This window comes from Mesoplodon densirostris, chromosome 17 (genome assembly GCF_025265405.1).
Source record: "Mesoplodon densirostris isolate mMesDen1 chromosome 17, mMesDen1 primary haplotype, whole genome shotgun sequence".
Taxonomy (NCBI): domain Eukaryota; kingdom Metazoa; phylum Chordata; class Mammalia; order Artiodactyla; family Ziphiidae; genus Mesoplodon; species Mesoplodon densirostris.
The window spans coordinates 67,548,490-67,562,879 of NC_082677.1; the positions used below are offsets into that span (position 1 = coordinate 67,548,490).

Consider the following 14,390-nt stretch of genomic DNA (forward strand, 5'->3'; position numbering starts at 1 on the left):
TGATTTAAACAAGATAAAAGTTTATTTCTCTGTCACATAACAGTCCATGCATTAAGCAGTAGAAGACTGATAAGATGATGCCACAGAGTAGGGGACCTTAGCTCCTCCTATCTTATTGCTCTGCTGTTTTCAACATGGGGCTCCTATCTCACGAGTTAAGATGGTTGCTCCAGCACCCACCAGTATGTCTTCTTTCAGGAAGGAGGGAAGAGGAAATGGAAGGCATGCCTCTACTCTTTAAGGGCACAATTCTTACATTCCATAAAGCACACCTTCACATGTCCACACGTTGTCGTTAGGGAGGGTGGATAGTGCAGCCTTTAGCTGGGTGGCCATGTGCTCAGCTAAAGCTCAGGAGCTCTTTTACTAAGGAAAGGAGTGGAGAATAGATATTATGGAACAAGTAGTTTCTGCCACAACTGCCGTTCAAGAAAATAACTTCTATAAGACAAAACAGATAGGATCTAAGGAGAATCACCCCAAAGGGTAAACATGGGAGGAAGGAAGAGAAAAAAAGAACAAAGAAAAGCAGGTTTCCTGGGTAGGAAATGAGCCCAGCCTTAGATACCTAAGTGAGAAATCCTGTGAAACTGATGTAAATTTTTATATTGTGTGTCATGCAGGTTCCTGCTTACATTTTAAAATTCTATTGTGTCACCTCTCAGCTATCCTTAAACAGTTTGTATCTCTTTTGGCGTTTGCCATGTTGTAAGACATTCTGTGTCATTCCTAGCTTTGTTAACTGTCTCAAGGTGACTCTGTACGAGAAGCAAAATAGTTAAGAGAGAGCCCCTGATGCTGTCGTATGTATAGGTGAGAGGACCTGATGTCTGAGATTTGCTTCAGAATACTCCAGCAAAAAATAAGCAGGGGGATAGATGAAACAAGATTGACAAAATGTTGATTTGTTGAAGCTGTGTGATGGGTGCCTGGGTGATCATAAGACTATTTTCTCTCTTTTGTGTCTGCTAAAAACTGTCCATAATAAAACAAAAGTCCAGTCCCTGACGACAGCCAGACCTGGGTTCAAACCCTAGTTTCACTACTTACTAGCTGGGTGGCTTTTCCTCTCTATAAATTCAGTTTCTTAAAATGGGAATTGTATAGGCCAGTAGGGTTCTTGTAAAGATTAAAAGAGATAAAATTTGAGGCATCTAACAAGGTCTAGCCCTTAGTAGTTGTATTAATAAGCATGCCGACTTGCAAGCAACAGAAACTGACTTTGGTTATGGCTAATTCCTCTGACACGCAGATGTTAGTATATGCAGAAGAGGTAGGGCTTGAGCTGGGATCTCTGATTTCTAGACCTAGAACGTTTTCTATGTTACCACATTTGTCCAAAACCTTACCTTGGTTTGGCGCTTTGCAACTTACGCCTTCAAACATACAGGATCTTAGTTTGGGTACCTGCCTGGAACTTAGGACCCTCGAGACTGTAGGGTGGCCCTGGGCTGAGGGGTGGTCAAGGGGCGGAGGTACCTCACTGACGTTCGCTGGCCGCACTGCGTGTAGGTTGCTAAGTGGAAGCTGGCGCAATACGGGCTTTACCCCAAGCAGGCGCGGATCAACCGCCACCAGAACACACGCGTGTCCTCCCTGCCTCGCTCATTGCCGGGATAGTGTCGGGCCGGCAGCCCCCAGCTGGCTCCTGTTGGGCCGCTCGGCCAGCCTCCCCCCGGGCCCAGCACGCGCTTGCCCAGCAGCCAGGCTCCCGGCTCCCGCGGTTGGGCGAGTCCCGCTCCCGGTCCCTCCCTTCCCCGCAGTAGGGGCGGGGCCACGGATCCCAGGCTCGTGATTGGCCGAAGCCTAGGCGCTCCCCTTCCCGCCACCTTCCGCGGGGTGAGAGGTCAGCGGAGCTCCGGTCTGCAGGGGCAACAATGGCGGGGCTCTGGGCCGGGGAGGCAGCGCTGCTCACAGCAGGACGGCGTGGACGGCGGTGGCCGCAGCCACTGTTGCGGAGCGCGGCGCTATGGACCCTGAAGGTAAGGAGCGCCGGTACTCCCCGTGGGCCTGGGCCTCACTGGGCTCCCAGCCCCGCACCGCCAGGCGGTGGCTAGTGCTGCGGAGAGCGCTCCGTAGGTGTCCGGGCGACACTCGGCGCCGGGTTCCGCGTCGGACCGCGCCCCTAACTCCCTCTCCCTCCGGAGTTCGCCCTGGAGCCGGGCAGAGCCGGCGTCCCTCGCCCCAGCTGTTACTCGGAGTATCATGGAGGGCCGAGCGGCCCAAGGAGACTGTAGGCGTGAGTTTTCTGCTTTCTCGGGAGCGGCTGACAGCCACCTGGCTGTAATGTACGTGCATTGCCCGTGCTCCCGCTCTTGGGCCGTGAGGTTTTGGCTTGTCTTGAGCTTTCCAGGTGTATTTCATAAGATGTCAGGATTGCTACTACCTTTGCTTGAGTTGAGAGCCTATTTTAATTGTATTACATAACATTATGTACTGTATATGCATCTTGTGAGTTTTTCTCTTCTCTGTAGTGGTTAGCCTGATGTTTGTGCTGTTCTAAACACATCTCTGCACTGTATGTTCTAGGGTTTTCATGGTGGTAGCCTTGACTTATACGTTGGAGTGTTTGTGTGTGGCTCTTAACACTTTTTCTCTTCAACATGGAGTCTCTTGTAATTTCTAAACGAAGACTACCTCACTTACTTTATTGACAGAGTTTGTCACTTGAACAAATTATTTAAAACAAAGGTTTCTCTGAAAACCACCTGTTATCTTCCTTTTAAAAAAATAGGCACATAACTTGATTTATTGTCATTGAACTTTTAGAATTGGAAGACACGTTAGAGATGATTTGGCCCATCCTACTCTTCTAAAGAGGAGGGAGCTTAGGCCCAGGTGAGAAATGTTAAGCTAGAGCTGAACATGGAAGTGAAAGTAAGTCTGCAGGTACATTAGCTTAGTGTCAGCTTTAGAATGCCCACTCTCAAAAAACCCAAAGTTTGTGTGGGCACACAATTTATTGTTTCTTAATCTTCAGTGTTCTTTCATCTTTTAATCTTTTTTGGCCACATCACTTGCAGTTGCAAAACTCTGAATGCATTTATTGATGTGTCGGAGGCAGCATGGTGTGGTGGGAAGGCATGGGCTTTGGAGTCACACAGGTGAAGCTTGGTATTTTAAATAAGTTACCTCTTTGGGCCTCCGCTTCTTCCTTTCAGCTGTTTTTTTTTTCCAGCAAGTCTTTCTCTACTTCCTGTGTTCCATCTCTATGAAATGAATATAATTTCTCTTTTAGAAATTTTAGTCTGTTAAGGAGACAGACAAGTGTAAAATGCTATTAGGGGAGAGGTCCTAGTGCTATATAGAAGAAAATAAAATGGAGGGATTTGACCAAGTCTAGATTTTGAGCTTTGCGTCCTAGATACTGTTCTGGTGCTCTGCGTGAACTCATTTATTCAGTCCTCACAACAGCCATATGATCCCCATTTACAGATGAAGAAATTGAGGCACAGTTTTATGTGACTTGCTCAAACCATGCCTAAGGTAAGGGAGTTTTCCTTTGGAAGTGAAAATTGAAACAAGCTTTGAAGGACAAAGTGACTTTTTTCTAGGCAAAGAGAGAAGAAAGAGGTGAGCGTTATATGTGAGAGAGGAGCACGTACAAAAGTCCTGGGCCAGAGGGCATGACTAGGTAGGGGACCTGAGAAAAGGCTTCTGAGGCTCTGGTATCGAGATTAGATGGTGCTGGGGAGGTAGGTAGGAGTCAGACCATGCTGGGCCTTGCTGTAGGCCGTGCTTGGTTTTATGGGAAACCATTCATGTTGGAGTTGGGAGGGATTATTACACTGACATATTTTAGTGTGGAGAGGCTGAGAGAGAAGGAACTTGTTACTCTATTTACTGTTGGACATTTACTGTACAACATATAAACTGATTTTTCTTACCCAGTTTCTTCCTTTTAATGTGTTGGCAGAGCCTGCATCTTGTCTATTTCTGTTTTCTTTCTTTTTTAAAAAATATTTATTTATTTATTTGGCTGCACCGAGTCTTAGTTGCAGCGTGCAGGATCTTTAGTTGTGGCATGCAGGCTCTTAGTTGCGGCATGTGGGATCTAGTTCCCTGACCAGGGATTGAACCTGGGCCCCTTACACTGGGAGCGCAGAGCCTTAGCCACTGGACCACCAGGGAAGTCCCTATTTCTGTTTTCTTAACACGGCGTTTGACAAAGTAGTGCTGAATTTGTGGCAGTACTGACTGGAGTAGAGAGTTATATTTGTGCCAGTAAAGAATTCCTCCTGCAAGTGGGAGGAAGCTCTCAAGATCACTGTCACTTTAGGGGAACTGGAGCTGCTGAGCTCCTCTCCATGCTTCTTTTCTGTGAACTTGAAATGTGCTCCATTGAGTCTGTTTGAAGCGGAACCTTTTGAAGATTTTATTCCTCCCATTCCTCCCTCCACCCCTGCAAATTGTTTGGTTGGTTGGAAAGCAGGCTGCTAACTCTAGAGAGTTCTAACCATTCTCTTAACCAGTTAATAGAGTTTGTTTTTAGGGTATATATACAGTTCACCTTTTAGTCTTAATTTGTTTTGTGTGTGCTTTTTAAATAACTAGTTGTTTTCTTCTGTCTGCATTTTTCAGTGGCTTCAGGATGTTCAGCTTGTGGTAATTGCTACAGTTTATTGAACTTTTCTACATGCGTTATATGATTTTCATATATTACTTCTTATTCTTGTAATAACTAGGTAAAAAAAAAAAAATCCCAAATATACGGAAGAGGAAACAAAGCTCAGAGCAGTTAAGTAACTTGCTTAAGGAAACATTGGCTGAGGTAGAAGTTGAACCTTGGGTGGTATGATTCCAAAGCTTTACTTTCCCAGTTACAAGATGTCTCTCACCTGAGTCATGGTCTCATTATATGGTGCATTTGTGAAGCTCAAATGCTCAAGCTCTACGTTCCTTATAATCCGTGATTTTCTTTTCTAGTCATGGATAAGAATGTTTAAGCAAATCTGAATGCTTTAGAATTTCCTGGAGGTAAATCTTTCCAACAGGCTGATAGATTTCTGACAAGCATTTGGGAAGAAAATCTTCTAACATTATTACAGAAATCAGTTTTTGCCCTAAGAAAGTGCTTATGGACATTTGTGTATTTATACATCTGCCTTTTTGGATTTTATTCTGTCCTTAAGAGGTTCAGAACAGAGGAGTGATTGGTAAAACCCTTTTCTAAATCAGGGGAAGAGATAGTGACATTTTTGATCAAGTGAGTGAAGGAATAGGAGTTGTTTAAGTTATTCCAGTTTTTTAAAAAGTGGGTAAATGGGAGAACAGGGATGAAAAAAAGAAATTTAGGAAAGAAAAATTTGGGGGGTGGGTAGTGTTTCCTTTTAGGTATCTGGAATTAGATGATTCCAAGAGTCAGGTTGAATTGCTGGGAAGAAAGAAGGAAATCAGTGGCTGGTTTTTGGGTCAGTGATCTGAGGTAAACGTTGGAGTGTGTGCACTCTGAAGGATATGGTTGGTTAAGTTAATATTTAATTGAGTAAATACTCAATCTTATTACCCTAAATTTGGATTTGGAAGAAGGAAGAAGAGACAATAGGATTTAGAGGAATGCTTTGAGAGGAGCCAAAATAGCATTCGTTCATTCATTCATCTATCTAGAGATGTAGCTGTCTTTCAGAAAGTGTTTGTGGAATATCTCCTAAGTTGCTGGCACTATGGTATGCATGGAGGAGACCAGAAGAAATGAAAACATGTTCCCTCACCATGTCCCAGGTGTAGGGAGGTCGAGGAATAAAGAAAGATTGAAGGGAGACTATGATAAGGTCTTCGGTCTTTTTTTTTTTTTTGGCTGCGAGTCTTGCAGGATGCTAGTTTCCCGACTAGGGATCGAACCTGGGCCCCCTGCAGTGGAAGCATAGAGTCCCAACCACTAGACGGCCAGGGAATTCCCAAGGTCTTTGGTCTTTAACGAGAGTAATTTCAGTAGCATGGTGAAGTGTCATATGCAGAAGTATTATTTTGTTTTGAAGCTACTCTCTAATAGTTGAAGCAAATATGTACCTTTTTGAAAAATGAGGCTACTGTATGATTTAAAAAATTATTTATTTTAAGTGCTTATTGACATTTTCATTAAGAAAAATAAGACCATAAACTGTGATGGGACTCAGTATAATAAAAGTGAATTTCAAACGTGTTGGAAGATGTTGACTTATAATTTCAGTGAATAAAACTAATACGGTATTCATGGGACACAGCTGGTGGCTTAAGACAATGCAAATTTGTTCTCTCACAGTTGTGGGGGTCAGAAGTCTGAAATTAGGATGTCAGCAGGGCCATGGACCCTCCGAGGGCTCTAGTAAAGAATCCTTTCTTGCCTCTGGTGGCTCCACTTGTTCCTTGGCTTGTGGCCGTATCACTGCAGTCTCAGCCTCTCTCTTCAGAAGCCTGGCCTTCTTTTCCTTCTCCCTGTGTGTCCTCTTCTTTCTCTTATAAGGACACTTGTCACTGGATTTAGGGATTGGCAGGATCCAGGATGATCTCATCTGAGATCTTTTACTTAAATATATCTGCAAAGACCCTTTTTTCCGAAAAAGAAAAAAAAGGTCACAGTCACAGGTTCTAGGACACGGACACATCATCTTGGAGTCCACCATTTCAGCCCACTACACCTACTATGTGCCAGATACTGTTTAGTGCTGTGGATATAATAGTGAACATTTGTGCCGTCATTGTGGTTATATTTGACTACAGGAGACTGACAGTATTCACATGAATACGTAAGTTCAAAGAGTGTAAGTGCTGAAAGGAAAAAGAAAAATAGAATAATGGGATAAAAAGTGGTAGTGGTGTTGGGGGGTTGTTACCTAAGGAAAAGAGAGGGGATATTTCTAAGAATGTGGTATTTGATCAGAAAACTGACCCAGCCCACCATGCGATGACCTGGGGGACTAGCATTCCAAAGGAAGGCCAAGGCAACAGCTCTGAGGTGAGGTTGCGTTTGGTGTGATCAAGGGGTCTACCTGGCCACTGGTTGGAGCAAAGTGAATGAGGGGGGAATGAAGGTAGACAGACAGGACAGCCATGTAGGGGCTTGTATTCAGAATATATCCCAATAATGGGAGTCCATTGGAGGGTTTTAAGCACGTTGGCTTTATGTTTTGGGAAGACCACTCTGCTGTGTGGAGAATGTCCTCGTGGGGGCTGGGAAGGAGAGTAGGAGCCGGGAGACCAGTCAGGAGACTGTTGTAGAAGCTCAAGCCGGTAACATCGCGGTGACTTGTGCTAGGGTGGAAGCCCTGGAGTTGGTGAGAACTGGTAAGCCTTGGGATGTGTTTTGGAGCTAGAACCAATAGTACTTGATGTTGGGTTAGGAGGGAGGTAAAAGGAAGGAGAGGAATCAAGGACCTTTGAAAGGCAGACGCGAAGGGCCACATATTGTATGATTCCATTAGTGTGAAATGTCCAGGGTAGGCAGAGCCACAGAGACAGAAAGTAGGTTAGTGGTTGCCAGGGTCTAGGGAGAGGGATGAGGGAGGAGACGCTAACAACTGAGGGGTATCTCTTTGGGGTGAAGAAAAACTGTTCTGGAATCAACCTTGTGAATATACTAAAAACCACTGAGTTGTATACTTTAAAAGAATGAATTTTATGGTATGTGAATTATATCTCAGTTGAAAAAAAAAAAAAGAATGATTCTTAAGCCCTTGACTTAAGCCCCTGGATGTGGTAGTGTTTTAGAGATGCGGAAGGCTGAAGCTTGGGAGGGAAGATCAGGACAGTAGTCACGTTACAATAAATTGATTGAATATACGAAATACAGAGGGGTGGTGATTTTATTTGTTGTTTGTGGGATCATGTAATAGGTACGGGAAAGGAGCAGGAGTTAGAAACCACGTTCTCAGGTTGGTAGATGATTCTGGGGTTACTGAAAATGGCAAAAGAGGAGGAGGAAAGCTGTGTTAGCGTTTAATTATCAAACAACCTACAGATGATTCTCATTTTTACAGCTGAGGATAAGTAACGTGCCCAAGCTTACACAACAATTAAGCAATAGATCCAGGATTCAAACTCAGATCTGACTTCAACACTCTTATTATACCGTATTAACAGACTTCGTAAAAATAAGAAAGGTCGGATTTATACATCTCGGGGGACAAAACCTAGTTTGAGCTTCGTAGCAGTTATGGAAAAGGGTTATTAGCCTTCCCTACAGTAAGGAGCGTTCGTTAATCAGGATAAACAAACCTTGTCCTAGCACTGAATGTGTAGAATTCATTATATAAGGGCAACTAACAATCCAATAAAAAGTTCTTTGTTACTGTTTTACAAAAGATGCAGTGATAGTTCACATCTCATTGGTTGCTATTAATCTGGCACTTTGTGAAAGTTACAGTGTGTAAGAACTGTTCTATGGCAGTGGGATGGTTAGGTTTCCTAGAAGCAGAGCCTGAAGAGGGATTTTGTGCAGGTGGTAGTAAGTTGAGAAGAATGAAGAAAGCAGGCTAGAGCAGGGGAAAAAAATCTAGGCAAGGAAGGGGCTCCACATGGAAACTAGATTCAGTTTCATCCCACAGGGGAGCCCTGGAGCAGTAGTTCTCAAAGCAGGGGACTCCAGCCAGCAGCGACAGCGGCGACGGCAGCATTACCTGGGTACTTGCTAGGAATGCACATCTTCTAGCTCCACCCTAGACCTGCCAAGTTTGAAAATCCGGGGTTAGAGTCCAGCCATCTGTTTTAACAAGCCCTTCTCCAGGTGATACTGATGCACAGTCAGGTTTGAGAAGAACTGTTCTAGTTCAGCCCTGTGCAATAAACATAAAATGTGAGCTGCAAATGTAATTTAATATTTTCTAGCACTCACATTAAAATTTTTTTTAAAAGGTTAAATATTAATGTATTTTATTTAACCCAGTATATTTAAAATATTTCAATATGTTAATGTAAAAAATTAACAAGGTTTTTTGTTGTTGTTTGTTTGTTTTTGGTATTAAGTCTTCAAATCTGGTGTGTATTATACACTTGGAGCACATTGGAATTTGGACTGGCATATTTCAAGTGCTCAGAAGCTGCCTGTGGCTAGTGGCCGCCATATTGGACAGCCAGCACTAAAGCACAGATTGCAATACTTAATTGGACCCACCTTGAGATGAGGGGCGGGGGCAGCCTTTTGAACCCTGTGTGAGTCAGTCGTTGGCTGTGGTCTGGGAGGGATGTAGCTCCCAGGCTTGATGGAGAAGTCCCGTCTAGTTGAGGCAAATGGGGCAAACTAGGGAGCAGGGGTGAGCCATGAGTAGGATACATGTACAGAGTACACCAACTGGGGGCCTTCACCGCCTGGTGAACAGGTTCTGGATGTACACCAGCAACATCTGCTGCAGGTGGGGTGGGAGGAATGGCCTGGTTGGGGAGCTGTGGTGGAATGAGGAAGCGTTAACGTTGACGTATGTAGTTCTCTGGTGCTCCAGCTTTTACTCTGGAGGCAGCGCTGGAGAATCTTGAGCCTTCTTCCCCCAGTTTTATTGAGAAGTGATTGACATGAATCTTGAGATTTGATCATCTCTCTCAAATGTTAGGTATTCAGCCTAGCTTGTAACAGAAGGTCTTGGCAGGCAGTTGAAGATCGGGATGGCTGGTGAGGTCCTGAAGGCTAAATAGTCAGTGTCTGTGAAGGAAAAGCTGTGCTTAAGTGAAAAAGCCTGACTTCTGGCAGTGTTTTTAAAGGGGGATTTTTCTGGTCACTGTGTTTCTGTTAAAATGCTGAAAGAAATACTTGGCTGGTGTGTCCCAGCTCTGTGTCGTGAAATGTGGAAGAGAGGACCTTCGCCTGGAAGTTTTGAAGATGAAGCACTATCAAATATTTACTTTTACTTGGTAAGAGCATGTTATGGCTCCATTAATCCACAATTTTGAGGATGGTTTCTTTAAGTATTGGTTGGCCAAAAAGTTTGTTCGGGGTTTTCCGTAACACAGTAAAACCCGAATGAACTTTTTGGCCAACCCCAATGGCATGCATCCTGATAATGAATTAACCTGTCAACAGAATTGTTTTAGTATTATGCACCTGAAAGCCGCTGTGGTTATGTTAAGAGGAATACTTTTGGTTTGGCAGGATTAGTGTTTAAGTTCTTCTTTAAACATGAGTCTAGTGGATTTACCAGTTTGGGCTGCCACCTGAGGCCACATCCAGAATGTGAAAGTAGATGGAAAAGGGCAGTCCTTGTTGGCAGTGGCCGGAAGGCATGTGAACAGCTTGTGTAAAAGCTGTACCCCTTTTTTTGGTTAACAGTTATTGTATGCTTACTTTAACACATGCAAAACTGTGCTAGGCATTTTACACATTCTCATTTAATCCTCATGGCAGCCTTATGTCCTAGATAAGTAGTTTTTATGCCCAGATAATATGTGAGGAAAATTATGTTTAAGAAATGTCACAGCCAGCATTTGAACCGGGGTCTGAATCTGAGTCTAGATCACAGCTCTTAATTACTATATTATTACTTTTATGGGAACTCCCAAATGGCCTGGTTTTATTTATTTATTTATTCATTTATTTATTTGTTTGTTTTTTTATGGCTGCGTTGGGTCTTCATTGCTGCCCGCGGGCTTTCTCTAGTTGCGGCGGGTCTTCGTTGCTGCCCGCAGGCTTTCTCTAGTTGCGGCGAGCGGGGGCTACTCTTTGTTGCAGTGTGTGGGCTTCACATTGGCTCTAGGCGCGTGGGCTTCAGTAGTTGTGGCTCGCGGGCTCTAGAGCACAGGCTCAGTAGTTGTGGCGCACGGGCTTAGTTGCTCCGTGGCATGTGGGATCCTCCCGGACCAGGGCTCGAACCCATGTCCCCTGCATTGGCAGGCGGATTCTTAACTGCTGCGCCACCAGGGAATCCCTGGCCTGGTATAATTTTAAGAAAGAAAGCTACAGCTGCATAATTGGATTTAGTTTTTGTGTAATATCTTCCATTTTCTTGGTGCTTTACCATTTATAAAGGCTTGATTTTTTTTTTTTTCAACAGCCCTGTAGGAAAGCAAGGGAGGTGTCATCTAGTACATTTTATAGATGGAAGCTGGAGTCCAGAGAAATTATTGGCTCCATGTTTCATACCTATGAAGCAGTGGAGCTAAGAGTTAACCCAGGTCTTGTGGCTCTGAAGGTCGCGCTACTTCCCACGTGCCACGTTGTTAACTGGCATTTCTTTTCTAAGTGTGGAAAATATAGGAAATCTTTATTCTTGCAGAAGAGAACCAATGCAGTACATTATTGGGAAGTCATTTTGCATACCCTGACCTTTCTCCTTTTGGCTGTCATAGGCTAAATAGTCTTTATAAATAGAGTTGATTAAAGTTTCTCCTTCTAATGCTTGTTCTAGGAAGTATCTTAAAAGAATTTTGGACTGGGCTTGTAGCCAGTTTTTTATATGCTTAAGGAAAATAACATTAAAAATGCTATGTAGAGGTCCAAATTAGCAGAGTTCTACTAACTTGTCCCTTGTATTAAAAAAAAATTATGTTGTAGCTCTACAAAATTATCTGATTTTTGACTTGTGTTCTTTATAACTTTGAACTTCCATGAAGGTCTGCCAGGAGTAAACAGGAACACAAGAGAGCCATAGCGGGGCTGACTGCAAACCAGTTTGGACTTGCTGTGGGAATGGCTCAAACTCTTGTTTTTCCTCAGTAGTTGGTTCTGATTGCTTGTACAGTTTCTACTTTTAGTTCCTTGGCTAACTAGGGGCATCTATGTTTTTTTTAATTTTGGGACCACATTATCACAAATTCATATGTGTACAAGCTGTATGCTTTCTTTTTTTTGATAATGGTGGTAAAATATAATCTTAGATCTTCAGAACCAACTATTTAAAAATAGTAATAAAAAGATTTAAAAAGCCCCAATTTGATCAGTTAGGTGTAGTGCTAGTTCTTCTCCTACATTTTGGTCAGGTGTAATTTGTAAGAGTTGATTTAGTTTTAAGAACTGTGTGGTATAGACATTTTTGAGTTTTATGTTATTGGTAGTTTCCTGAAAGTAAATGTGTATTACATTGAGTCAGCTGACCCAAACATTTCTCAGAGCTTGAATTGTTCTAGGTTAGAAACTGTTCTGTTGGGACCAAGTTTAGCTTAGTCCATTTTTCATGAGACCATCTGATGAGATAGAGTCCTGAGGTTTTTATTCCCAAAGGTATTCTAGAAACTTAATTCATATTTATTCAAATCTCTGAAATTAGCTCTATTTCCACCAAATAGCTCAGCGTTTGTTGCTCTCGGAGCGGTTCAGCGGTGATATCCGTGTCACCATCTTCTTGGCCCACATGTTCAGTTTGGATTAACTGCATATCCTTCATAATTGTCCGATGCTTGCACATGTTAGAATCCCTGTACTAAGCTCTTGTTTTTTGAATAATAGTGGTGTAGGTTAGTAGGGACCTTAAGAGAAAACTCATCTGAGCTTTCATTTCTCAGTGGAGGGCAGAGGAGTGAAAGTGGTTTGCTCAAGTCCTAGAAATAGTGTCAGCTGAGCTAGGGTTAGAACTCAGGTTCCTTGTTTTCTTCTCCCAGAGTTCTTTCCCAGGCGGTATCCTGGGACGTGTTCCCTTCCCCAGACATCAACATCGCTGTTTATTCTCTCTCTCCAAAGCTAATTAGAATACCTAAAATGTCTACCCCAGATTGTGTTTTGTCACATTTGGTTTTTGCCATCAGGAATCAGTTACGCCCTTTATTTGTTAGTGACTAAAGACACATGTATGATTTTGCCTTTTGTAAAAGGATATGTTGACATGTTCCTACAACAGACCATTATGTGCCTTATGATATTAGGAAAAATGTGTAAAACTGTAAACTGTTCTGTTTCATTTTATAAAATTGATAGGAAGCTGGTATGCTATTTACTTTCTTCTGTAAATATCCTCGCGCTACTTTGCAGCAGAATAAATGTGAGAAATTCCCAGGTAGGTTTTGCTTTTCTTTATTTTTAGAGTTTGCTTTCTGCGTTGGCTGAGGCTGTAAACACAAGATATGATTTTTAGGGGAGGGAGTATTATCTTTATCCTATTAAGTTTGATATGAGAGTAAGGTTCGCAGATTATAGCTATTCTGCTGAGGGCAGTGGAAGACTGAATTTTTGTTTGAACACATAGGAGTGGTGAGACCCCCTTGGTAGATTGTTTTTTACCCCATATCATATCTTTGCACAGATGTTATTGTTAATGTGGGAAGTGCCACTATTTGTATTGTCTCAAAATAAAAAACTTCAGAATGCTTTTAATAGATCTGTGCTTAAATCTTGTTACCCTTACAGCCTAGCCCTTGTGACTTGAAAAATTAAAATTCTTGAGACTCAGTTTTCTCATTTTTAAAATTGGGACTAATACTCTTGAACTCACAGGGATGCTTGCATGACTATGAGAGTGAGTTTTGGTCTGTGAAAGAGACACAGTAATAAAGTCAGTTTTCTTCCCATTCTCAGTTCATTGTTCATCACCAGTCCTTTTTACTTGGTAATGTAGGTCTTGTTTTGTAAAGTGTATCTTTTGTATCTACTACCTTCACTTTTGCATAAAGATTACATTTTGTAATCTGGGGCTATATACTTCTAAAAAAATAACTGTATACATCTTTTTCATTTTAAAATGTTGTTATAAAAATTTTTTGCTTCCTATTTGAGTTATGCTACTAGAAAATTCTCCGACGTAGTACCTGTTGCCTTTTGCCCCTGTCCCCCACCGCCCTCCTTTTTTTTTTTTTGGCTGCGCTGGATCTTGGTTGCTGCTCGCAGGGTCTTTATTGCAGTGAGCAGGGGCTTTAGTTGCAGCGAGCAGGGGCTACTCTTCCTTGAGATGTGTGGGCTTCTCATTGTGGTGGCTTCTCTTTGTGCGGAGCATGGGCTCTAGGCGTGCGGGCTTCAGTAGTCGCAGCATATGGGCTCAGTAGTTGGGGCTCACGGGCTCTAGAGCACAGGCTCAGTAGTTCTGGTGCATGGGCTTAGTTGCCCCTCAGGACATGGGATCTTCCCGGACCAGGGATCGAACCTGTGTCCCCTGCATTGGCAGGTGGATTCTTAACCACTGGACCACCAGGGAAGTCCCCCACCGCCTTTTTTTTTCTTGGTCTACCTTCATCAGTGACTACTGGCTAAATTATTTTCTTAAACTTTGGCTATAACCTTTATTAGTGATTATTATTACTGTTTTAAAGGCTTAAGATATACTTTTTTTTTTTTTTTTTGTGGTACGCGGGCCTCTCACTGTTGCGGCCTCTCCCGTTGCGGAGCACAGGCTCTGGACGCGCAGGCTCCGCGGCCATGGCTCACGGGTCCAGCCGCTCCGCGGCATGTGGGATCTTCCCGGACCGGGGCACGAACCCATGTCCCCTGCATCAGCAGGTGGACTCTCAGCCACTGTGCCACCAGGGAAACCCCCAAGATATACTTTTTCCCCAAACATTTATGG

The 14,390-nt window shown here is 43.1% G+C and overlaps 1 protein-coding gene across 2 annotated transcripts in view; it reads left to right on the plus strand.

Moving 5' to 3' along the window:
• Positions 1-1,851: 1,851 nt before the first annotated feature.
• The window catches only part of PCCA (propionyl-CoA carboxylase subunit alpha), a 349,043-nt gene continuing 336,504 nt past the window's right edge, over positions 1,852-14,390 (plus strand). For both annotated transcript variants that reach the window (XM_060080286.1, XM_060080287.1), the window contains exon 1: positions 1,852-1,982. In XM_060080286.1, coding sequence (XP_059936269.1) covers positions 1,878-1,982 — 105 coding nt within the window. In that variant the 5' untranslated portion in view covers positions 1,852-1,877. The remainder of the gene's footprint in view (positions 1,983-14,390) is intronic.